The sequence below is a fragment of the Pongo pygmaeus genome, chromosome 15 (genome assembly GCF_028885625.2).
Source record: "Pongo pygmaeus isolate AG05252 chromosome 15, NHGRI_mPonPyg2-v2.0_pri, whole genome shotgun sequence".
In the NCBI taxonomy this organism is placed as follows: domain Eukaryota; kingdom Metazoa; phylum Chordata; class Mammalia; order Primates; family Hominidae; genus Pongo; species Pongo pygmaeus.
The window spans coordinates 91499881-91526899 of NC_072388.2; the positions used below are offsets into that span (position 1 = coordinate 91499881).

The 27019-nt window shown below is 45.4% G+C and overlaps 1 protein-coding gene across 1 annotated transcript in view; it reads left to right on the plus strand.

Annotated features, from left to right (window-relative positions):
• SLC24A4 (solute carrier family 24 member 4) overlaps positions 1-27019 on the plus strand; it is a 179076-nt gene that overhangs the window by 136583 nt on the left and 15474 nt on the right. The window contains exon 13 of the mRNA XM_054449275.2: positions 23995-24161. Within this exon, the coding sequence (XP_054305250.2) occupies positions 23995-24161 (167 nt within the window). The remainder of the gene's footprint in view (positions 1-23994; positions 24162-27019) is intronic.

A 27019-nucleotide genomic window follows, 5' to 3' on the forward strand; every position in this document is an offset into this window, starting at 1 on the left:
CTAGGTCTCCTTCCTAGATTACCTGTTTGGACGTGCCAAGTGAGGGAAGATTTCTACGTGGCAGGGTGCTGGGAGGGCAGTGTGTCCACCCAGAGAACCAGCTCACAGTGATGAACCAGGATGGGCCCCGTATTCACAGAAGGTCCAGGCACAGGCCATGATTCGAGCCCTGGCCAGCCCTTACAGCCCCAAGTTATCGCACCCCCAGCTCACTTTCCCTCCTGTGTCCACGTGGGACTGGGGAAAGGTCAGAGTTGCAGTCACTGAAGGAATTTTGGTTCTTTGGGGCCTGGAGACCAGATGCCAGGGAGGGCCAGAGTGCCAGAGCAGGCTGCATTGAGGGAGATGCAACCACAGTCCAGGAAACAGCCTAGCTTATGAGGGTTAGGGCGAGGAGGAGCGACTTGCCGTCTGGAGAGTTCTATGTGCCCCTTCTCCACCCCTTGAAGTGGGTGGCAGAATCCCCATTTTGCAGATGTGGGGCCTGAGGGGGCCAGAGCCACCACTGCCCTGCACTGGCCACTTCGCCTGAATCCTGGTATCAAGGCTGTCCACTGTCCAGGCACTGCAGGAAAACCAGGGGAAGGGATGTGCCCGTTTTGGTCATCCTTACCTAAGCAAGTCAGCTATAGGTGAGGATGCCTCATCTTCCCATTCCTTAAGCCCAGAGTTTGACAGGATTGTGCAGGGAGGACCCTGGACCAGCCACGCCTTCGCCTTGTCCTTGTACTGGGAGCTGCTGTTCCATGGAGAAGTGGCTGTGCGGCCTCTGGACAGGTCACTTCCCAGGGTCAGAGGCTTAGAATGCAGCTGTCTTGCAAGGGCTGGAACCAGATAGTTCCTGGGTCCTCCCGGCTCCCAGGTTCTCTGCACCCCTGAGTCCTCCTCTGAGGGGCTCTGCCCTTGCTTGGGGGCAGGACTTCCTGCTAGATAGCGGCCTGCCTTCTTCCTCAAGCCAGAGGCTCCAGGCTGTTCCCCTGGGCTCCGTGTATCCCTGAGCCAAGTTCCACACGCTTCCTCTGTGCGAGTGTCCTCCCTGCCCTCAGGAACGGGCCTCAGCTTCCTGCATCCTAGGGGAAACCTCCTTTGTGCGTCTGCGGATGTGTTTCCAGGTGTTGTCCCTGGAAACCACAAATGGCTTCCTTTTCTCCTTCCTCCCTTTCCCCTGTGAGGAGCAGGCGGTGGGAACGGAGTTGTACAGCTGCTGCTCGTTTAGGTGTGTACAGCTGCCTAGGAAAATTGAGGCCTGGGGTAGGCAGAGGTTAACAGGAAATTGGAACAAGTCAGTGAGACTCCTCCCCCGACAGAAATGCCCTGTATCCAGCTCCTGGCCCTGCCACCACCCACCTCACCCCACCCACCCCTTGTTCAGGTTTCACAGTGGCCTGGGGCTGCAGGATGGCTTTGAGAGTGTTTCTTAGGGGTGGATGCAGCTGGCGTTTTCCAAAGCTGGGGCGCTGGAAGGAATCACAGGACCAGGGGAGGAATCACAGGGCCAGGGGCCACAGGAAGAGGGAGAAGTCACCCTGCTGGTGAGCTCGGAACCAGCATAGCTTCGGGTGTCAAGGAATGAGTCTAGCCCCGTGCCGATGTGCAGCTGTTATGTGTTGTGAAGGACAAGCTGGGAGGCCGGCTCTGGAGTCCAGGAGTCCTGGGTTCAAATCTCAGTTCTGCCACTCACCAGCAGGGTGAGTCTGGGCAAGCTCCTTCACCTCCCTAAACCTCCATTCCTCATCCACAAAGTGGCGGGTGACGGTACCTACCTCCCAGGATTGATCTGAGTAGCAAATCAGATACTTTAGTCACGGTCTGTGCACTGTGTCTGGCACACAGTAGGTGCTCAGCAAATATTAGTGTGAATCCTAGTGTGCTTTAACCATGTGGCTTCTGTTACCCTCTCCTTTTGGGACTACAGTGTTCTAGAAAGATCATAGGTTCCAGAATCCCTGGGGGCCTGGGACGATCGGTCATTCCAGGGCTCAAGGAGAGGGAATTATCGTGTACCAGGCATCCGTTATGTGCCAGGTCTGGGCTTCAGGCACTTTGCAGACAAGATGATCCTCTCAGTTAGTAAATAGTTAGGGCCTAGGCTCTGTTCTGGGCTTTGTGGATCGGGTAGGAACAGGACAGCCATGGTCCCTGCCCTCTGAGAGCTTCCAGGCTTGCAGAGCACATCTGAGCAGATGACCACACGATGTTCTTTATACATTGTCTCCCACCCCTAGCATACAGCTGATAAGTGGAGGGGGTGGGGGGGTGGGAGGCCACAGCCTGCTCCCTCCTCACTGACCCCAGATGAGGGGTCGCTGGGACTGCCGGGGTGGAGCCCAGCAGCATCAGCAGGACCCAGCTTTGGTGCCCACCTGGCCTGATGGTGGATTTACAGGTGGACACCCAATACAGGCAAACTCTTCCCATTTTAGACCACGGAGCCGGGTAATTAGGCCTCCCAGGAGTGGGTGTGGGTCAGGGGAAGAAGAGGAAGAGGCGCTTTCTCCCATGGAAACCATGGTCTGCAGTGCTGGCACCGCCCCGAAACGGCTGGCAATGACCCTGAGCCGCAGCCCAGCTGGGAAAGTCTCCTGGTGCAGCTTGTTTGCTTGTTCTGGCGCATAGTCTGGGGGATCTTGCAAGCCTGCTGAGGCTGCTCCCTGGCCCGCCAACAGGACTCTCTCCTGCCCCCATAATGGCAAGGAAATCACATTGTTCTTACCAGGACGCTGGCCTTCGTGGCCACTTTTATTATAGCAGCCAACAAACAGCTACTGGGGACTTGCCGTATGTCAGGCACTAAGCAGGAGATGGGGAATTCTATTGCTCTGTAATTCTTATATTAGTCAGCTTGGGCCGTCCTAACAGAATGTCACCGATGAAGCAGCTTAAACAACGGAAATGTATTTTCTCACATTTCTAGAGGCTGCAAGTCTGAGATCAGGGTGCCAGCATGGTTGGGTTCTGTGTCCCTCTTCCTGACTTGGAGACAGCTGCCTTTTTGTTCACGTGGCCTTGTTTGTTTGTTTGTTTGGTGCATGCATGTGGAGGGAGATCTCTCTCTTCCTCTTCTTCTGAGGCCACTATTGAATTAGGACCCCACTCTTAGGACCTTAATTACCTCCTAAAAGCTCTATCTCCGAATACAGTCACGAATACACTGCAACATATGAATAGGAAGGCGGGTAGGGGGAGGAATAATTCAGTTCATGGCAGGATCTCATGGGGCATCTGTGTGCCATGCCCTTTTCTAAGAGCTTTACATGTATCCCCTCATTCATGCCTTGCCACAGAACGAGGTAGGGATGCTTCTTATCTCCACTTTACAGAGAAGGAAGGGGAAGCACAGAGAGGTAAGTGATTGCCCATGGTCACCCAGCAGCTCTGCAGGTGCAATGAGCCGGCTTTCTACCCCGAGCACCAGACACTATCCACTGAGTACTGCCTCTTCATTCCAGGCACTTTCATTTAATCTTCACAGCTGCTTTGTGAGGGAGGAATATTATCCTCACTTATAGAGGCGGAAACAGGCTCAGAGAGGCTGTGGGGTTTCCTGAGTCACACAGCCATTGTGTAGGGAGTCACTTTTCTACTCTGTGCTTCCCGAGCTGTGAATACCCTCAAGATCTGGTCCAGCCGGGAGCAGAGTCCCAAAGCACCAGCTCAGAGCTGTCATGAAGCCAGCACATGGCCTTAGGTATGTACCCTCGGCCTGCGATGCAATTTGGCTCCTCTCAGTGAAGAAACCACGGGATAAGTGTGTGTTTCACAAAAGTCTAGGCCCTTGGAAGTTCTTAGAACAGTAACAGGAGGTAAAACACACTAAGTACTTACTCTGGGCCAGACAGGGTGCTTTATTTTATTTTCATTTATTTATTTATTTTTTGAGACAGACTCTCACCCTGTCTTCCAGGCTGGAGTGCAGTGGCACGATCTCCGCTCACTGCAACCTCCACTTCCTGGGTTCAAGCAATTCTCCTGCCTCAGCCTCCCAAGTACTGGGATTACAGACGCATACCACCATGCCTGGCTAATTTTTGTATTTTTAGTAGACAAGGTTTCACCATGTTGGCCAGGCTGGTCTCGAACTCCTGACCTCAAGTGATCCACCCACCTCGGCCTCCCATAGTGCTGGGATTATAGGCGTGAGCCACCATGCCCAGCCGAGACAGGGTGCTTTATACATATTAAGTCATTAAACCCATTAAAACCCTAGGGAGGTGGATAATGTTATTGTTCCCATTTCACAGGTGAAGAAACTGAGGCACAGAGAGGCTGAGTTGCCCAGGGTCATACAGGATGAAGGGGCGGAGCTGGGATTTACACAATGGCCTTCTGACCCCAGACCCCAGAGGTGCTTAGGGGACAACACTACCACCCAACCAAGGGACTCTTTGCTCTTCTTTTCTTGGGAGCTCGTAAGGGAATTGGTTTCCTGTGTCTGGGATGCTAGTTTTCTAGTGTGTGTGCAGGGTGCCAAATAATTTGTGTGTGTGTTGAGTAAACTGTGTTGAATTGGGTTGAATTAAGGGCCTTTGGAATCTCACATGCTCTTTTCAGGGCTCAGATGGTACCACCCAGCCTTCTCTTCTGTTATTATAGCAAAACCCAGAACAGGCAATCGGAAGATTTCTGGAAGCTTTTAGAGCTTTTCTCCCCATCCACCCCCATCTTCTTCAGTTTTAAATAGCTCTTGAGAGGGCTCTACTGGTGGGGAGGAGAGAGGTCTTTGTGGTCCTTTTAAGCTCAGAAGGCGGCACTGCAGAAATGGAACTCTCTAACACTCCGCCTTCCTGTCCTTTCCTCTTAGCGTCTCGGCACGTTGGTGACAGCAGTGCAGGAACTGGAGATGCTGTGGGCTCATTTACATGTGCAGTTCCATACACAGTTCTAGTCTGTTCCAGGCCCCCAGAGACACACAGCACTTTATAGCGAAAATGATTTTGTTCTTACCTTGGTCTCGGAAGCTACCAGAGAAATTGCACATTCGATTGACTGTCTCATAAGTCAAGGTCAGAATTTTAAAGGAGCTTCCTTTTCAGTCACTCTGTGCGCACAGAGGTATCAGTTCTCAGACAAATTAGAACCAAACCTGGCTGAGCGTCCTTATTTTTTCATATAACAGGTCTTTTTCACTTACCATAATATTCATTCCTTTAAAGTGTACAATTCAGTGGCTTTTAGTATAGTCACAAAATTGTGGGATCATCATCAACATCAGTTTCTGAACATTTCCAACACCCCAAAAGGCACCCCTTACCCATAACTGCCCTTCCCACCTCCCCCGACCCCCTAGCAAACACTAACCGACTTCTTATGTCTTTGGACTTATCGATTCTGAATATTTCATATAAAGAGGATCATGCAGTTTGTGGCTTTTTGTGACTGGCTTCCTTCACCTAACATGATGTTTTCAAGGTCCGTCCACACTGTACTATGTGTTGGTACTTCATTCCTTTTTATGGCTGAATATTCCATTGTATGGATCATGAATGCCACATTTTATCCATTCATCAGTTGATAGGCATTTGAGTGGTTTCTACTTTTTGGCTATGAGTGGGTTTTTTAAAAGACCAAATAGAGCCTCGTAGAAAAGAAAGCTCAGTATTTTTTATCGAAATGAAAGCAATATTCTTTTAAGTTTTCTGTGGTTAGCAGTAAACAGACTCTGAATACTAGAGGGATCTTGGGAATTTTTAGACTGGCCTTCTTATATTCCAAAGTGGGAAACTGAGAACCGGAGAGGACCAGCGGCTTGCCCAAGGGACAGTCTTGACCAGACAGAACCAGGCATCCAGGCCACCTGCCCTGAAAATCCACTCCGTGCCACCCCTCCAGCCGGGCCAATATAGTACATGCTGGGAGTGGGGAGATAAAGACCTGCCGGGGACCACGTGTCAGGGTCCTGAACAAGAATGCCAGCAACGAAAGCCCACCCAGCAGATCTGCACATGCCAGCAACAGAAGCCCACACAAGCCTCCTTATGCTAAAAGGGGGATTTTTAAAAATAAGTTTACAGGGGTGTGCTGATGCTGTAGCAAAACCCAGCATCCCTCAGCCCTGCTGGACAGTAGCAGGAAGGTGGTCAGTCCAGCCTCACCGCAATTCTGCTTTTCAAATCAGAGACCTAATTTGAATCCAGAACTTTAACTTCTGGGAGATGTCACCTTTAGCTTTCCAGCCTCTGCAGATACACTGGAAGGAGGCTGGAATATGGGGGCTGCCGAGGATGTCACGCTCCACACGTCCCCTTACACGGACATTGTAGTGAAGCTGAAGAAAAGCAGTGAAGCCATCTTAACGATGTCTTCACATGGACCAGACCCAAGAGCTGCCAAGACACCTGTGCAGCTTTTAGAGCCTTCTAGGGGAGGCGAAGGAGGGCAAGGCCCCAGCCAACAGCTACACAGCAGAGTGTCCCCCAGCAAGCACCTGCTCTAGCCCCAGCACCGTGCCTGACATCGTCTATTCAGTACTTAGAGTGTCCATGGCAGCCCTGCTGGGTAGCTGGTATTTATGGTATCCCCATTTCCCGGATGAGAAAACGGGCTCAGGAAGCCTCCCAAAGGTGAATCGGTACCACGATCAGGGCTGGCACCCTAGTTCTGCCAGACCCCAAGGAGCTGTCCTCTGACTGCTTCCTCTGTTGACTTTAGCCAGGAGGGCCCAGTCCTGAGTTGCAGCGTCTGTGCTGGAATGCATGGGGCAGCCGGAAGGAAAGGAAGGGAGGAGGCCGGCTGCTGGGGCCGTATGGTGTGCAAATACGGAGAACCGGGACGGCTTCACCCTGCCATTGGTGGTTTTCCTGAAGGCTTAGCAGAGAAGGCCTTGCCAGCAGGGTGGAGCGCCAACAACGTGTTCCCTGATTCTGTTGGTGTCTGTCTGATGCAGCCTCAATTTAATGCTCCCCAGGGCCTCCAAATTCAAGGTGAGGCCTTCAGAGGCAGGGCAATATGCTTGGTGCTTTTTGCATTTCTTTCATCTGCCCAGGGGTCCTTGAAGTGGATGGGCAGGGACAGTTATCACTGTCTCACAGGTGAGGACATGGAGGCCCAGAGAGATTAATGCCGCCCTTAGTGCCACACCATCAAGAGTAATGGGACAGGACAACTTTGTCAGAAGCCTTGAGATCCCTGCGGTGAGATGCAAAGCGGGCTGTAACGTCAGGTCATCTTTAGAATGAGGGAGCTGGTGCACCAACCCTGACATCCTTCCAGCTCTGGGACCCATTTACATCCAGTTGCAAAGCAGCCACAGAGCCTCAGGGTGGGGGCTGTGGGAGTGTCTGCAGTGCTGGGCCCAGGGTCCCTGGAATGGGGTCCCTGGGATTGGCACCAACCCAGGGAACTCTGGGCCTGGCTTCTCCCTTGACTGACAGAGCCTGGTCTGCAGCTCCGCTCCTTCCCTCCCATGAGGGCAGCTGCTTCGGTGAGGAAGCATACACAGGGTCCCCGTGTCACTTGACTGTGCCTGTGTGAGAGGGAGACCAAGCCAAGGCTGCCTCCCCTGGGAAGGCCCCCCCGCCCGACCCCTGAGAGCTTTCCAGGCCTTTATGCAGTGCTGCCAGGGAGGCGTCTCTTCCTGGGCCTTTGGTATCTCTGCACCACCCCCAGCCCAGACAACCTACACCTGTGAGTGGCACTCAGCTGGGCCTGCCTCTGACTTTGCTGATACCTGATGTTTTTCCTCACATCGTCCCTTTCATTCTTGCCCTTCCCCACAAACCTTAGTGTGACAGCTCAGTTCAACAGCAGGTCTTGACCTCTTCTGCTTTCTATTGGGCTTCTCTTTGCCCCTCTAACGCCCTGAGGGTCATCAAAACCCGCCCTGCAGGAGGTAGGACAGTGTCGCTAAGAGGCCTTAGCACTGGACATCCATGGAATTGAGTCCTGAGTCTGCCACTTCTAGCTTTGTGACCTTGGACAAGTTACCTGACCTCTCTGAGCTTGTTCTAGTCTCTGTAAAACAACCCATCCCAGTGCTGACAATAGTAGGTACTCAGCAAGTGGAAGTTAACATGGTTAATATCAGCAGTAGCTGGAATTAGAGTGCTGACTCTGCACCAAGCACTGTTCTAAACACGTCATGTTTGTTGGCTCATTTTCAGTCTCACAGTAGCACAGAGGGGTGGAGATTCTTGTTATCCCCATTTTATAAATGAGAAAACTGAGATACAGAGAGGCTAAATGCTTTCCTAAGCATCCTAATGCTGGCATATGTCAGAGCTGGGATTTGAACCTGGGTACCTAGCTTACTGTTTACCACAAAGCTGCAGTACCCTTTAGGCAATCAATTTAATAAGTCTAAATTTAATGGTACAAAAAAATAATAAAAATACCTAAAATTAGATTCTAAAGCTTATTCACCCCAGGGAAGAAGAGACTGGAAAAACTTCAGTGCTTCACATAAACATAGGAGGATTTTTCTGTTTAGATCAAATCTATGAGCTAAAAGTATGGGTCTCTAATCTGAAAGTTGACACCTGCCCACTGGTAAGTAGCAGAGGGACTTCCATGGGCCCTGAAATAATAGGATTCAGAGGGCGGGCAAGCTGTACAGTACATAGGACCAGGATTTAGACTCTGAAGACCTGCATTTGAGACCTGATACTATCTCCCATTGTCTATGATGCTTCAGTCAGTCACTGAATTTCACCAAACTTCAGTTTATTTACCTGTGAAATAGGAAAAATACTCCCCAATGCTCATATGAGGAACAAAGAGAGTATTTGTGAAAACAGCCTCTGAGGTGTAAGGCACAACACAAATGTTGGTCAATGGTGAGGTGGTCATTCATAATCCAGCCTTGATGGTACTCCAACATCCACCTGCATCTCTGTCCCTCCTCACAAAGGCCAGGACAGAGGCCACTGACTGAGGAAGCAGGGTCTGTTTGTGGCTCTGCCACTAATCTTATGTGAGATTTTGGGTAGTTCATTAACCTTCATGGGACTTGGTTTTCCTCTTTATAAAATGGAGTTCACCAAGTGGGATTTATTCCAAGAATGCAAGGTCTGTTCAACATACAAAGACCAATCAATGTGATATATACCACATTATTAGAGTAAAGGATAAAACCACATGATCATCCCAATAGACACAGAAAAAGCACTTGACAAAATCCAACACATTTTCTTGATGAAGAAACACTCACAAATTTAGAAATGGAAGGAAACTTCATCAACCTGACTAATGGCCTCAACAAAAACCCCAAAGCTAACATCATACTTAATGGTGAAAGACTAAAAGCTTTCCCCTAAGATCAGGAGCAAAACAAGAGTTAAAAGTGGGTCTTGGGAATTTTTAGACTAGTTTTCTTATAGTCCAAGGTGGGAAGCTGAGGGACAGAGAGGGGCAGTGGCTTGCCCAAGGGACAGTGTTAACCAAACAGAACCGTCCAGGCCCTAGAAATTCACTCCATGCTGCCCCTCCAGCCAGGCCAGTGCAGCATGTGCTGGGAGGAAAAGTAGGAGGTAAAGGCCTGCGTAGGGCCATGTATCCGGGTCCTGAACAGAATACCAGCAACAGAAGCCCACCCAGTGGATCTTCACATGCCAGCACAGAAGCCCACCCAACAGATCTTCACAGGCCAGCACAGAAGCCCACACAAGCTTCCTTATGCTACAAGGGGGGCTTTTAAAAATACATTTACAGGGATGTCCTGATGCTGCAGCAAAACCCAGCATCCCCCAGCCCTGCTGGACGTAGTGCCTTGCCACTTCTATTCAACATTATGCTGAGGGCTCTAGCCAGGGCAAATAGGCAGGAAAAACAAACAGGCACCCAGATGAGAAAGGAAGCAGTAAAACTTTCTGAATTCATGGATGACATAATCTTGTGTATAGAAAATCCTAAGGAGCCCACACAAAAATAACACTATTAGAGTTAATAAACATGCAGGATACGAGATCAATATATACAATTCAGTTGTATTTTAACACCTTAGTCATTAACAATCTGAAAATGATATTAAATAATACCATTTACAATAGGATTTAAAAGAATAAAATACTTAGGAGTAAATTTAGCAAAAGCAGTACAAGACTTGTATACTGAATTACAAAACATTGTAGAAAGAATTAAAGACAATCAAATAAATGGAAAGATGTCCTGTGTTCAAGGGTTAGAAGACTTAATGTTTTAAAAATGATAATAGTCCTCAGATTGATCAGATTTAATGCAATCCTTATCAAAACCCCAGCTGACTTTTTTGCAGAAACCGACAAACAAGCTGATCCTAAAATTCATATGGAAATGCAGGGGACCCAGAATAGTCAAAACAGTCTTTAAAAAGAACAAAGTTGGAGAACTCAAACTTCTGCCTTCAAAACTTACTACAAAGATAGAGTAATCAAGATTGTCTGGCACTGGCATAAGGATAGACATATAGATTAATGAAATACAAATGGAAGTCCTGAAATGTACCTTTACATTTCAGGCCAGTTAGCTTTTGACAAGGGTAATGATAATTCACTAGGGGAAATAATAGTCTTTTCAACAAATGGTGCTAGGACAACTGGATAACCACATTGAAAAGAAGTCTGATCCCTACTGCTCACCATATACAAAAGTTAACTCAATATGAAACAAAAACCTAAATATAGTAGCTAAAAATATAAAGCTCTTAGAGGAAAACATAGGTATACATATTTGTGACCTTGTGTTAGCCAACAGTTTCTAACCATAGAATGGGAGAAAACATTTGCAAATCATGTATCTCTGTGTGTGTGTGTGTGTGTGTGTGTGTGTGTGTGTGTGTGTGTGTGTGACTTAAAACTCAACAATAAAAGACAATCCAATTTGAAAATGGACAAAAGATTTGAATAGACATTTCTCCAAAGCAGATTATACAAATGGCTAATAACGGTATGCAAAGATGCTCACATCATTAGTCGTTAGAGAAATGCAAATCTAAATGAGATATCATGATGAGATGCCATTTCACACCCACTAGAATGGGTATAATCCAGAAAAGTTAGACAATAACAAGTACTGGTGAGGGGATGGGAAAATTGGAGCCCTCATACATTGCTGGTGGAAATGTAAATAGTGCTGCTGCTTTGGAAAACAGCCTGACAGTTCCTCAAAAAGTTAAACATAGGCCAGGTGCGGTGGCTCACACCCGTAATCCCAGCACTTTGGGAGGCCGAGGGGGGCGGATCACGAGATCAGGAGATCGAGACCATGCTGGCTAACACAGTGAAACCCTGTCTCAACTGAAAATACAAAAAAATTAGCTGGGCGTGGTGGTGGGCACCTGTAGTCCCAGCTACTCAGGAGGCTGAGGCAGGAGAATGGCGTGAACCCGGGAGGCAGAGCTCGCAGTGAGCCTAGATCACGCCACTGCACTCCAGCCTGGGCAACAGAGCAAGACTCCATCTCAAAAAAAAAAAAAAAAAAAAGTTAAACATAGAGTCACCATGTGACCCAACAATTCCCCTCTTAGTTCTGTATTTAAGAGGGATGAAAATATATGTCCACACGCAAACTTATACACAAGAGTTCATAGCAGCATTATTCATAATTGCCAAAAAGTAGAACAATTCGAATATCCATAAAGTGAAGAATGGATAAACGAAATGTGGTATATCCATATAATGGAATATTATTCAGCCCTAAAAAGGAATGGCATACTGATAGATGCTATAATATGGATGAGCCTAGGAAATACATGCTCAGTGACAGCCAGACACAAAAGCTCCCATGTTACAATTCCATTTATATGGAATGCCCAGAATAGTCAAATCTATAGAGACAGAAAGTTAATTAGTGCTTACCAGAGGCTGGAGGAAATGAGGAATGGGAATGACCGCTAATGGCTAGGGGTTTCCACTGGAGCGATGAAAATCTTCTGAAATTATATAGTGGTCATAGTTACACAACTTTCGAATATGCTAAAACCTGCCTGCTTGCACATTCTAAATGGGTGAATTTTATGATACGTTAATTATATCTCAATTGCTTTTAACTGGAGTTATTCTAGAGTGGTGGTCCTCAAAGTGTGGTCCTGGGACTGTCAGCATCAGCAGCACCTGGGAACTTGTTAGAAACACAAATTCTTGGAACTCCCTTCTTCTCTAGTCCTGCCAAATCATTGTGAGTGTGGTGATCTAACAGGCTTTCCGGAGATTCTGACTTACACTCAAAGTTGAGAACCATTGCTTCAGAATCTATGCTCTCCAGGTCATATAAGTGCTCTGAGCTCCCAGGTCCACGCAAATCTACTCTACATCATCCAGTGATGCACGCATCCACGCAAACCACAGGTTAACCACTCCCTTAATTGGAATGTGGAATTCATTCACTGTCCACATTAATTTGCTTGAGGTTTTTCATCAGCAGCTGCATCTGTTATTAATTTTTTTCTCCAGCCTGATTAGCCATCTGTTTTGTTACAGTTCATTTTCAAGACTTTTTTTTCACATAATTAAATTGTAATTTTCTACTTCAAAAGAGAAATCTGAGAGCTTAGTGAAAGGAATGACGGCAGCCCTCCTTTCTCTTGTTGATGTTTGCGTGTCAATCGGAGTCCGTGATGAACATTCCACTCCAATATTGCACCCAACGAGATGGAAGTGGGGGGCCAGGAGGGGTTCCCAATAGTGTAGGGGGGAATGTCCATCAGTATAGGCATTGTCCCATCACCTCTGCGGCCCCCAAAACTCTATTATTTCACACATGAATTAGTCCAGACTCCTAATGTTAAAGAACCTCTATTCAGGCTGGTTTAAGCCAAAAAGTTCACATGGTGGCAGGTTCCCTGAGAAAGTCTGCCTTCTGGCAAGGCTGGACCCAGGGTTCAGAGGAAACGACAAGACACCATCCATCTCTCAGCATTGCTTTCCCCTGGGTTGGCTTTATCCCTGTGTTGGCTTTCCTCCACCAAAGCTTACATCCCACTGGGTTAGCCCCATGCACAGATGGTGCCTCTGTCTCTTAAGTTAAGGATTGCATTCAGCTGCATGTAACAGAAAGCTCAAGTGACAGAGCCTTAAACTCAAGAATTTTATTTTTCTCATGTAACAAGAAGTCCTGAGAGTAGGGAATCCTGAAGCTCTAGCATCAGTATCCCATTACTGTTGTCCATATTCAGCTGGTGGCTTTTGTCCTCAAGGTTGCCCACTGGCCTCTGCAACTCCAGTGACTCCCTACTCCTAGCAGGGACAAGGAGGACAAAGAGCAGGAGGCTCATACTACGGAGCCTGCTTCTCCTTATCCAGAAGAGAATGACTTTCCTGGAAGCTCCGCCAAATAGACTTTAATTTGCATGTTGTGGTCCAGACCTGTCCATAGCCACCCCTACCTGCAAGGAAGCCTAGGAAATTAAGATTTTTAGCTGGGAACCTACTGTCTCAAGGAAAAGAGAGTTCTGTTAGTAAGGAGGAAAGGGCAATGGGTATTAGAGGCAGTGATTCTTGGCAGAATTCCCAAGGTTGACTCTTGTTATATTACACACCCAACCCAGGGCCTATGTAACCCCATAATACCAGGAGGTCTAGAAGTCCTGTGTTGGATTCCCAGTACCTAGAATAGTTCCTAGCATGGGGAATGAACACACTAAATATTATGGAATACATGATTAGCCAAGCTTGACTCTCATACCCACCCAGACATCAAGGAAAGGAGTCAGCCCCTGTCTAAGCTACATGAATTTAATGTGGAATAGAGGGTTGGTTCCCTAAAGGAAAATTGGCGTGCTGTTACCATTAAAGGGGAATGGATGCTAGCCAGATGAGAACAATGAATGCCCTCTACAACCTAGAATTGCCCAAAATCTTGAGAGACCAATTCACATTAGCAAAAAGTGAAAGTCACTTTATGAAGTTAACAGTATGTATTAAGTCTATGTTCTTATTTTCTATATTCTTGGTGTTCTGGCATCTGAGGCCTCCCTGCCTGGGGAGAAACTGCCCTTCCCAGGGCCCTTCAGTTCTTATAGGTAGCAAACAGCTGCCTGCTGGGAGCATGACTTTCATGTGCAAAGCAATCAATCCAAAGCCCTACTCTGAACTGCCTCCTCCATCTGGCTCTTATACTCCAGGAGGCAACATTCCTCTCTGCCTTAGTCATCCCAGGGCAAGGTACAGACAACCAGGTTCCAGCCCCAGAGCTCTCTGAAGTTATTCAGTTCTCTTTTTTTAAATTTTTCATTTCCATAAGTTTTGGGGGAACAGGTGGTATTTGGTTACATGAGAAAGTTCTTTAGTGGTGATTTGTGAGATTTTGGTGCACCCATCACCTAAGCAGTATATACTGAACCCAATTTGTCATCTTTTATCCCTCACCCCTTCCCACCCTTTCCCCCGAGTTCCCAAAGTCCACTGTATCGTTCTTATGCCTTTGGATCCTCATAGCTTAGCTCCCACTTATGAGTGAGAACATACGATGTTTGGTTTTCCATTCTTGAGTTACTTCACTTAGAATAATAGTCCCCAAGCCCATCCAGGTTGCTGCGAATGCCATTAATTCATTCCTTTTTATAGCTGAGTAGTATTCCATCATATATATATATGTGTGTGTGTGTGTGTGTGTGTGTGTGTGTGTATGTGCATATGTATATACCACAGTTTCTTTATCCACTCATTGATGAGCATTTGGGCTGGTTCCACATTTTTGCAATTGCGAATTGTGCTGCCATAAACGTGTATGCAAGTAGCTTTTTCACATAATGACTTCTTTTCCTCTGGGTAGCTACCCAGGAGTGGGATTGCTGGATGAAATGGTAGATCTACCTTTAGTTCTTTAAGGAATCTCCACACTGTTTTCCATAGTGGTTGTCCTAGTTGACACTCCCACCAGCCTGCAGAAGTTACTCAGTTCTAAGGCTGCATACTCACCCTCCCTTGCCCCATGGAAGCCACAATAAAGGCTTTTGCCCATGCTTGCCTCTCACTCCTTGTTCCTCCTCACCAGCACTGGTGCTTCCTTGTGTGGCCCCATGCGGCACACCCTGCCTCCTGTTTCTAGTTTTTGTGAGTACAAAAACTTTTTTTTCATGACCATCATTTCTGTACCTCTGTATCTTATCACACCTGATTAAAACAAATTCTGGCTACATTTAAAAACACATTCGATGTGGGTTTGGCAAACAGTGTGCATTTGAGCATAAACTTAGGACTCAAGGACTTGAAAGCAGAACCTTCAGGATATTGCTAGGACTCAGAAATCTGTGTGTGAACAAGCACCCCAGGTAATGTGGCTGTTCAGTTGGTTTTGAGAACAACTGGTTTAGTCTCAGTCTCTTATTTGGAGGATGAGGAGGCCAAGCCCAGCCTGGTGGGCAAGTCTGCTCGGGAGACCAAATCCTGGGGCAGGAGATTGCATGATGAGCTCAGAATTAAACCAAGGAGCGAGATGCTCTTGGCTAGCGTGGATTGAAAAGCTCCTCCCTGCTGTTTCTGTCTTCGTAACTCTATTGCTTAGGATTCTGTGGTTACAAGTATCAAAACTAGCTAGATCTTGGTTTCAGCAGGAAAGGGGACTTTATGAGAAAGATACAGAGGTGTTTCCTGGAGCCAGGGCAGAGGTGCGGATGAGTCTCAGGACAGCTGGAACCAGGAAACATGATCGGGCAGCCCCTATCTCCCCATGCTCGCCTCTGTCCCTGATTCATCTCCTGACCTTCAGAGCTGCTCTGCTGCTTCTGCCTCTCCTCTTGATTTCACAGTTTTAGCCACATGCACGCCGAAATTGGTTCCAATTTCAGCATCCTCAGGGACAAGCTCTGATTGACTCAGTCTGATTAGAACTACCCTTGGGCTAGTCACAGGCAGGAGCACAAATGTGCCTGGGAGAAATGATCCCATCTCATCAGGGGAGCTGGGCTGGTTCTGCCAGAGGTGTCCCGGGATTCTTACTGAATCAGAACTGTTGTACCCAGGCACCTCTGTAGGCACCATCAAAGCCCGGGACAGTTTTCAAGGCTGTCCAAGCCTCTTCACTTTGATCAAGTGCAACTGGGTTCTCTTAACTTTTCCATTCCAGTAATGTCTCCTGGTGATCTGGTCTCTTGGCATAAGTTCAGGAAATATCTAACTTCATCAGCATAATATGTGGGGCTTCTTTGCTGCTAATGAGCTTTCAGATGGTGATGATCACATTCATTATGTGGGATTTTAAAAATATGTTATGTTCAGATTATCTTTTCCTGATTCTGAGGGGGCACTTGTAGCCTCCCGTACATTTAATATGTGTTGAGTTCTGCCATGAGTCAGGGGCTGGGCTGGGGGCTCTGCTGTCTTCCACAGCCATGCAAGAATCCAGCAGGCCCCTGCCTGCAAGGGGCTTCCAGTCTAGCTTCAGAACTCATACAAGTGACTTTCTTCCAAGCCAGACATTGAAAGCTTTGGGCTGACAGCTCCATGCCACATTTGTTTTGCTGTTGGTGGTGGTGGTGTTTTCTTTTGAGATAGAGTCTTGCTCTATTGCCCAGGCTGGAGTGCAATGGTGTGATCTCTGCTCACTGCAACGTCCACCTCCCGGGTTCAAGCGATTCTCCTGCCTCAGCCTCCCAAGTAGCTGGGTTTATAGGCACCCGCCACAACGCCTGTCTAATTTTTGTGTATATATATAGTAGAGACGGGGTTTCACCATGTTGGCCAGGCTGGTCTCGAACTCCTGACCTCAAGTGATCCACCCACCTTGGCCTCCCAAAGCACTGGGATTACAGGCGTGAGCCACCGTGCCCAGCCTATATTTGAAACTGTGTCTGTATTGATATACCCTGGTAGTAATGGTGAGATGTGCCATTTACTGAGACTCTTCTATTGACAAATAGTATCATGTTCCCAAGTCCCCAGTGTACTGTTGTCACCCCCATTTTACAGTAAGGAAATAAGGCTCATGAGGACTGCTCCCCCAGTGACCCACAGCTGATGAGCTAGTAAACTGGATTTGAACCAGGTCAGATGCCAGACCTTTAATGTTGCTTGCCTTGTCTTTGACCTTTGGGCACTGCGCTTCAGAATGTAGAGCAATTAGGTAACAAGGCAGTAACCAAAATGCCCAATTGTGCAGAGCAGGCTGTTAGAATAAGACGGTGTACCACCACCTGCTAATTGTATGGTCCACACTGGTGCAGAAGGCACCAGGAGCTGTTACCAGCTGTGTTTGCAACCCAGCCAGGAGAGGTAGAGATGGTGGATTCAAGTAGTAAGGCTATGGGTCAACTTTGGTAGAGTTTCAATAATTCATAAATTCTTCAAAACCAAAGCAGTTACACAAGGGAGAGATCACCATGGGCTGGCGGGGTTAACGGCTTTTCAGAAGAGTCAGAACATTGGGGAGGCTGAAGAGAGGCCAAATAGATGGAAGGCTGGGAGTTGAGAGGGTTGCACAGCACTAGCAATGGTGTCATTTAAGAAATCATTGCCTAATCGAACAGAAACCAGCACGAGCACCATGGAAGGTTTCCATGCCGTGACCATGACCTACAGGAATATTTTATACACATACCTGGAAATATAAAAAGGAAACCAGTTTCCTGGAATAATACTGAACTCTCACTATGTACAGGAACTCTATTTTCTACTTTTTTAAAAAAGAAAATGCTGGTTGCCCTTCACTAAATTGATTTCACCATCCTCTCCTGGATCTCACCCAACAGTTGAAAAACATAGCAATGGAACGGGTCAGTTGAAGCACTGTTTGTTAGGAAACAATGGTGGGCCGTGACACTGGCCACGTGGGTGGGGCCAGATGGGGTGGATGTTGAAACCGGATGCAAAACCCATAGCAGGCAAGAAAAAGACAAATACCTCATACAATTTGGTGTCTGGGAACATGTGAAAATTATCCTCCTACTGTGGCATTTGTATATACCCGCAAAGACGTTCCTGGGCATTTAAGCGTCCAGGGTTACAGTTCCCCAAAGCGAATTCTTCCTCTACATACGGAGTTTTCTGTCAATTCTAGAAATGCCTTAGGCCTTCCTCAGCAACCTAGATGAGTTGGGATGTGGACTCACCAGAGAAGAACCTAGAATTTTGGACAAACCAATCAAGGCAGGAAAACTTTTCGCCGTTTGTACAAGGACTACAAGCTACAGAAAGGTGTATTTAGAGAAAGATCCAGAAAGAGATATATGGATTTGCTTACTTCAAGCTAACCATATTCTCTTGGCTAATTATTATAAGCAGCTGATTTTTTTTTTTTAGTAAAAATACTTGTAATGATTTAAGAAGATTCTAGCACAAATAATACAGAGCAAACACAGCTAGTGCCAGTCTACTTTGCAATTTTTAAAATTGAGATATAATTTATATGCCATAAAATTTGCCCTTATAAACTAATTTGTGGTTTTTGCTATATTCACAGAGCTGTGCAGCCATCACCAATATATAATTCTAGAATATTTTTATTATCCCACTTTCATAGTCCCATGAGCATCACTGCCCATTCCTCTTCTCTTCCATCCCCTGGCAACCACTAATCTACTTTCCATCTCTATGAATTTCCTATTCTTGACATTTTATATAAATGGAATCTATCAATATATGGCCTTTTGTGTCTGATTTCTTTCAGTTTGCATAATGTTTACAAGATTTGTCCATGTGGTGCCATGTATCAGTACTTCATTCCTTTTTATGGCTGAATAATATTCCTTTGTATTTATATGCCACATTTTGTTTATCCATTCATCACTTGGTTAATATTTGGATTGTTTTCATTTTTTGCTGTTATAAATAATGCTGCTGTGAACATTTGAGTAAAAGTTTTTGTGTGGACATATGTTTTTATTCCTTTTGGGTAAAACTAGGTGTAGAATTTCTGGGTCAAACTCTTTGAGAAAGCGTCAGACTGTTTTCCAAAGCAGGTGTACCACTTTACATTCCTATCAGCAATGTATGAAGGTTCCTATTTTCCCACACCCTCACCAATACTTGTTATTTATGTTTTTTATTCTAGTAATACTTGTGGCTGTGAAATCGTCTTGAATTACATTTTCCTAATGACCATTTTCTTTGGAGAACTGTCTATTCAAACACTTTGCCTTTTTTAAGAAAATTGGGTTTTTTAAATTGTTGAGTAGTAAGAGTTCTTTATGTAGTTTGGACAATAGACCCTTATCAGATATATTATTTGCAAAATGATTTTTTTCCATTCAATAGGTAGTATTTTCACAGTCTATCTTTTCCTTTTGTTGTTGTTGTTTTGTTTTTCCAGACAAGACCTCACTCTGTTGCCCAGTGCAATGGCAATCATAGCTCACTGCAGCCTCTAACTCCTAGGCTAGAGCAATCCTCCCACCTCAACCTCCCAAGTAGTAGAGACTAAAAGGCCATCATGCCCAGCTAGTTTTTGTATTTTTTGTAGAGATGAGGTCTCACTATGTTGCCCAGGCTAGTCTTGAACTCCTGGCCTCAACCAGTCCTCCCACCTTGGCCTCCCAAAGTGCAGGATCATAGGCATGAGCCACTGTGCCCAGCCTTTCTTTCTTTTTTTTTTTTTCTTTTTTTTTTGAGACAGAGCCTTGCTTTGTCTCCCAGGCTGGAGTGCAGTGGTGTGATCTTAGCTCACTGCAATCTCTGCCTTCTGGGTTCAAGTGATTCTCCTGCCTCAGCCTCCCAAGTAGCTGGGATCACAGGCATGCGCCACCACACCTGGCTAATTTTTGTATTTTTAGTAGAGACAGAGTTTCACCATGTTGGCCAGGCTGGTCTTGAACTCCCAACCTGAGGTGATCTGCCCATCTTGGCCTTCCAAAGTGCTGAGATTACAGGCATGAGCCGCTGTGCCCAGCCCCAGCCTCACTTTCTTAATAGTATTCTATGAATCACAAAAGTTTTTAATTTTGATAAAATATAATTTACTTATTCTTTTGTTGCTTGTGATTTTGGTGTCATTTAAGAAATCATTGCCCAATCCAAGGTCATAAAGAGTTGTGCTCATGTTATTTTATAGTTGTAGCTCTTATATTTAGGTCTTAATCATTTTTTAATTCAATTTTTGTGTATGGTATAAGATAGAGCACCAGTTTCATTCTTTTGCCTATGGGCATCCAGCTGTCTCTGCACCATTTGTTGAAAAGATTACTGTTTTCCTGTTGAATTGTCTTGATACTCTTGTCAAATATCAACATATTAAATGCCTGGGTTTATTTCTGGACTCAAAATTTTATTCCATTCTTATGCCAGTAAATGTCGAGTCCATAAATAAACCCTTAAATATCTGGGTTTATTTCTGGACTCAGAATTTTATTCCATTCTTCCAGTAGCAGTCTCTCCTGATTACTGTAGCTTTGTCCTAAGTTTTAAAATCACAGTGTGTAAATTTCCCAGCTTTGTTTTTTTTTTTTTTTTTCAAGATTGTTTTGGCTATTTGGGGGTTCCTTATATTTTCATATGAATTTTAGTCTCAGCTTGTCAATTTCTGCTCAGCTACCTGGGATTTTGATAGGGATTGCACTGAATGTATACATAAGTTTGGGGAATATTACCATCTTAACCATTTTAAGCCTTCCAATTCATAAACAGGATTTCTTCTCATTTATTTAGGTCTTCTTTAATTTCTTCCAATGATGTTTGGTAGTTTTCAGCATACAAATTCTCTACTACTTTTGTCGCATAAATGTTAGGTTTTTAAATTTTTTGATGGCATTGTACATGGAAATTTTTTCTTAATTTTATTTTTGAATTGTTAATGTATAAAAACACAACTGAATTTTGTAAATTTATTACATATCTTACAAACTGGCCGAACTTGTTTATTAGTTCTAATAGTTTTTAATGGGTTCCTTAGAGTTTTCTATATACAAGATCATGTCATCTACAAATAGGGATAGTTTTACTTCTTCCATTCCAATCTGAATCACTTTTATTTATTTTTCTTGCCTAATTTTCTTGGCTATAATCTCTAGTTCAGTGTTGAAGGAGTAAGAGCAGACATCTTCATCTTGTCCCTGATTTTGCAGTGAGATGGGGAAGGGAGGGTTGTAATAGCTTTCAATCTTAATCGTTAAGTGTAAGTGCTAGCTGTGGGTTTTCCATAGATGCCCTTTACCCAGTTGAGAAGGTTCCCTCAGTTCCTAGTTTGTTGAGTATTTTCATCATAAAAGAGTGTTGAATTTTGTCAAATGTCTTTTCTGTGGCAGTTTAGAGGATTGTGTAGTTTTACCCTTTATTTTGTTAACGTAATGTTTTACGTTGATTGAATTGTGTATGTTAAATCAAGTTTTCATTCCTGGGATAAATCCCACTTGGTGGTGGTGTATAATCCTATCTATATGTTACTGGATTCCAGTTTGCTAGAATTTTGTTAAGGATTTTTGCATCAGTATTCATAAGGGATATTGGTCTGTAGTTTTCTTTACTCTTGATGTCTTTGTCTGCTTTTGGTATCAAAGTAATACTGGCTTCATAGAAGAAATTGGGAAGTGTTCCCTACTGTTCTATTTTTTGAAAGAGTTTGCGAAGGAGTCATGTTAATTCTTCTTTAAACATTTGGTAGAAGTCACCATGAAGCCATATGGTCCTGGCTTTACTTTAAGGGAAAATTTTAAATTGCTGTTTCAATCTTGTTTTAAATCTATTCAGATTTTCTATTCCTTTCTTAGTCAGTTTTGGTAGTTTGTACCTTTGTAGAATTTTGTCTGTTAGGATTGTTTGTAGTATTCCCTAATAATTTGTTTTATTTTTGTAATGTTCATAGTGATGTCCCTGTTTTATTCCTGATTTTAGTAATTTGAATCTTCTCTCTTTTTTTCTTGGTCAGTCTAGCTAAAGGTTTGTCAATTTTATTGATCTTTTCAAAGAGGCAACTTTCAATTTCTTTGATTCTTTGTATTTTTTTAATTTTCTGTTTCATTTATTTTCACTCTAACCTTGATTCTTTTCCTTCCCTCTGCTTTCTTTGGACTTTATTTGCTCTTCTTCTTTTATTTTTTGTAAGGAGAAAGGTTTGGTCATTGATTTGAGATCTTTCCCTTTTTTAATATAGGTATTTTACAGCTATACATTCCTCTCTAAGTACTGTTTTCACTATATCTCAAGTTTTAGTATGTTACATTTTTTTGATTCATCTCAAAGTATTTTCTATTTTTTTGTGCTTTCTTATTTGACCCTTTATTTAGGAGTATGTTATTTCATTTCCCATGTATTGGTGAATTTTCCAGTTTTTCTTCTGTTATTGGTTTTTAATTCTGTTCCATTGTGGTTGGAGAACAGGAGATTATCTCCTGTTCTAGGGTTTGTGGTTGTTACTCTTTATTATTGTTGCTTGTTTAGTGACTTTTCTAAACTAATTCTGTAAAATTCATATTCTTTGTTGTGTGTGGCCACTGAAGTCTCTGCTAGGTTAGCCTAGAGGTCAGCTAATGATTAGACAGAGAATTCCCTAGGTTCCTGGATCCAATCGATCTCCCAGTCTTTGCCAAGGGACTCTGTATGTGTTTTGGGGCATGCCTCCAACACTTGGGCGGGTAGTTCACAACTCCGCAGTAGCCTTTCCTTCTTATTTGCACAGAGCCTCAAAGTTAGGCAGAAGTGAAAGCTTACAGCAGTCTCGAGTCTTTCCTGAGCATGTGAAGAACCCTGGGCACAGCCCTGTGCATGCTTATGGTCTATTAGATTCTCAGAGATATCTAGGAGCTTTTCAAAGCCCACTGTGGATGTCTCATTTCCCAGCTTTTCCTTTTATGCTTTTTGGTTAACCTATTTGTCCCAGCTGTCATATGCCACTCCCAGCAACATGATTTAATAATTGCCTCTAATTGTTTTTGACAAACACCTCCAAGAAAAAAGCCATTCACAATGGGTAAGCTCAGATTCTGGTAAAATAAAGACAGCCTTGAAAGTGGAGTCTTCTAAGAAACCACCAGACAGGTCAAATAATAACAATTCTATGGGAATGAACTTGGGAGGTCCTCCAACCTTGTTCTGCCCCCTCTTGTGGCTGCTAGCCTGCTGTTTTTCAATGTGGTTGCATGCTGCTAGATTTCAAGGCTACTCCAGACCTGGCAAGAAGGAATAAAAATAGGGAAAGTTAAAACTCCACAGAGTTCACTGTTCTTACTAAGGTCTAACTGATTTTTTTAAATAGACATTCCCTGGATTGCTGCAAACCTTAGGTTAATTCCAGAGCCCTGAAAATGTTGATTCTGACAGTTTTTTGCTGTTGTTCTCAATGCTTCTACAAAAAATAAAAATTGCAGAAGTCCTTCCTCCACCATTTCATTGACGAGCAGGCCAATTTTTAACCTGCTTGTGCACACCTATATTCAGTGGCTTATTAAGGAAACTATGCTTACACTCAATGGCTTATGAGGCCTCTTTTCCTCCATTGAATTGTTTCTGGATTCCCTTGTTAGGGGCCAGTGAGATCTGGACTGCCAGCCAGGGCACACATTTAGTCTTGCACCAGTCTTGACTACATGACCTTGGGACAAAGGAGCTGAGATTTCCAAAGCACCTGCTGTGTGCCAGGCCCCGTGTGCTGGGTGTTTTATGTACACTCTGTCACATCATTCTTGCAACAACCAAGAAGGAGATAACTTTCTCATATAACAGATGAGGAAACCAGTAAGATGCAAAGCACTTAGCACTGTGCCTGCAGCACATGGCAAATGCTGGATGTGTTGATTATTGCTGCCCTGTTGTTGTTACATCTAAGCTATTATTGTCAGAGGAGGAAGTAGAGCTGGGATTCTCAAGGTCCTTTGGCTTCCAGCCCAGGGCTGTCTGTCTCCAAAGCCCAACCATAACTCACATCCCCATTCCAGCTCCTCTGGGTGAGTCTGTTCCCACTCAGCCTCACTTTCCTTATCCTGTCAAATGAAGGATTTGGAATGACTTAAGTTATTCAAGCAACAAACACTTACTGAATTGTCTTGCCACTTCCAGGGTGACATTATGGAGTTCTGTGATTCTGCAAGGTCAGTTGCCTAGAGTCACATCGGTGGCATTCTCTTATTTAGCTTGAAGACTAAACCGACAGGTAGACTGGCAGGTGTGTTACCCAGTGTCTTTCTCTCCCCCTCCTTTCTCGCTCTGCCCCTTCACCCTGCAGAGGCCAGAGGGGACAAGGTCAAGTGGGTGTTCACCTGGCCCCTCATCTTCCTCCTGTGCGTCACCATTCCCAACTGCAGCAAGCCCCGCTGGGAGAAGTTCTTCATGGTCACCTTCATCACCGCCACGCTGTGGATCGCTGTGTTCTCCTACATCATGGTGTGGCTGGTGAGTGGGGGGAGCAGGGGGTGGACTGTGTGCACAGACAGGGAGAGGTGGGGAGCTGGGTTCAAGGCTAACCACAGGTACTGCTGTGCCACCTTTGGGCAAGTCACTGGCCTCACTGACCACAGCGTATTTCTCAGTAGAAAAGGGTTTGAATGAGGTGCATGACTTTGTGCCAGGTACCCGGATTGCAGAGACACAGCACAGTGCCTGCCTTCGAGTGTGAGGGAAGGAGACCAACCTTTGCACAGGTAGCCTAAATCACACTGTTCTAGTGTTATAGGCAGAGCAATATGACAGGTGGATGATCACCAAGCCCCCTTGGTTTCCAGGGTCCCAAGGGAATGTGAAGGAAGGAGACTGGAGTCAAAGGAGATGAGGTTGAACATAAGGCAGCTTGTTCCATGCTCCTGCCCAGGAATGCTCCTCCCCCCACCGATGCGCTGGTGCTGGTTTAATCACTTCATATAAACTCTTTCTTATCCTCCTAACAACCCCATGGGTTGGGTGCTATTATCTCCATCTAACGAATGGGGGAAATCGAGGCATAGAGAAATTGAGTAATTTCCCCAAGGTTACATAGTTAGTGAGTGCTAGAGTTAGGATTAGGACCCAGGTATTGATCTCCTAAGCCCATGATCTCAACTACTACCGTAAGCTGCCTCTCAGTTTGCTACTGGACTTTTCAGATTTCGTTGGATGGGAGTTTTGCAGGCAGAGAGGCATTGGTGTAGCTCCTCATAAGCTCCTATAGCCATACAGGACAAGTCCCCATATAAACCTTTCATCGGCTGGGCTGGGCTGGATCAGGCCACACGGGAGCCTCCTTTCCCACTCTCTGTGTACCACCTAATGGGGTCCCTGCTTCTCCTCCTCATTCCCAGGAGCAAAGAGAGGGGAAGCGGTTCCAGCATGGCTGCAGTTCTGTTGATTGTGAAACTCACTCTCGGCCCCTTACACCCTAGTGGTTAGCATCGAGTCCCTTTATTCTCCTCCTAATGCCTGACACCAGCAGCAGAGAAGGCAAACGATCTTGACATGAGAGACAGCAGGGTCAGTAAACATTCCATGCTGGCCCAGGGGCCACCTTTCTCTTAACTCCAGAGAAACTGTGTCGTTTGGTGGGGAACAAAGGATCCTGGATCACATGAGAACAGCACTGAATCCTAGTCCTACCCCTTGCAAACCACGGAAGCTGGTGACTCCCTCTATGAAGTGGGGGTGATCATCGCTCTCTTACAAGGCCATTGGGAGAATGAAAAGCACATTCTAGGCACTTGGCCAATCCTGTCTCTTCCCTCTCCCAACCCAATCACACCTCCCCCCATCCCTCCGAGCGCATTACTGGAATTCTAAACAGTGTATGGGAGCCATTTTGCCTGTGCTTTCCTGAAATCCCACCCTTTGGCCGGCTCCCTCACCTCAAATGCTTCCTCAGGCTGATCAGAGACCTGCCCTAGCCTCTGTGAGTGTCCTTACTCATGCAGCAGCCTTCCTGTCCCTGTGGCAGAGCCTCCCCAAGACACCAGCTGGTGGAAGGCGCTGCCCCCAGCCTGCTCCCTTTCTCCCTTTCTCCTGGTACCCGCTTAGAGCTCTGTATCCCAAAAGGAAGCTCAGGAGGGACTCTGTGATTGTGTTTTAGTGAATGAAACAAGTCATGTAACTCAGGAGGGACGGAACCACTCCAAGCCTCCAGGACTCCAGCATCTGCGCCAGCCCCAGGCACTCACACTTAGAACACCCTGGCCTTGGTTCAGCTGAATGGGGGACATGGGGACACTTGAACATTCAAGTCCCCCAGGACCTCATGCATGTCCCTCCTGACCACTCCCTTTCATACCCTACTCCCAGCCCAAAACAGTTTGGTTAGACCGTGTCAGAAGCATCCAGTAGTTAGCCACTTATTGAAACCAACAGCCAATTAAGGGTGATTACCTGGTAACAGTCAGATGATCATGAGCATCGCTGAATAATACACAGTTTGGCCACTGAGTAGTGTGATTTCTTATAGTGCCCTTCTTGTGTTGAATTAGTGTTGTGTGCATTATACCCAGTTTCAACCTAATCTTGCTTCATCTTGTTGAAGCATTGTGATTTGAGTTTGCAGCACGGCTGGTTGCTCATGACAGTAAATATTAGCCATTTTCACCATGAGATGCAGCAATGCCGTTTCCATGCTTCCATGATGAAGATTAAAGTCCCCACAGCCCACTCCATATGGGGGATGGGGAAGATCTGGAATTAGTTACTGTCTAAACTCCCTAGAGACTGGGTGTGGTGGCTTACACCTGTAATCCCAGCACTTCGGGAGGCCAAGACAGGAGGATCACTTGAGCCCAGGAGTTCAAGACCAGCCTGGGCAACATAGTGAGACCCTGTGTCTACAAAAAATTAAAAAATTAGCCAGGCAGGGTGGCATGCACCTGTAGTTGCAGCTACTCAGGAGGCTGAAGTGGGAGGATTGCTTAAACCTGAGAGGTTGAGGCCACAGTGAGCCATGGTCAATCCATTGCACTCCAGCCTGGGCTGTGGAACAGAGCAAGATCCTGTCTCACAAAAAAAAAAAAAAAAAAACCAAAAAAACCTCCCTAGAAAAAGATGACAATCAGAGATAATGAAAACTGTGCCTTGAGTGAATTGGATTTGCAATTTTTAATTTTTCTGAATAAAATTAAAGGCCAGTTCATCTTTACATTTTAAAGAAAGGATCCAGTGATTTCTCTTACTGAAGTATATTCCCAAAACAACATTACAAGTAAAAAAAAAAAAAGTATTTCATGACATTTGAGTGGGTGTGAGAATCAGGAAGATCAAATTAATGAATATGTGAAATTCTTCTTTAGTTACAGAAAATAACCATA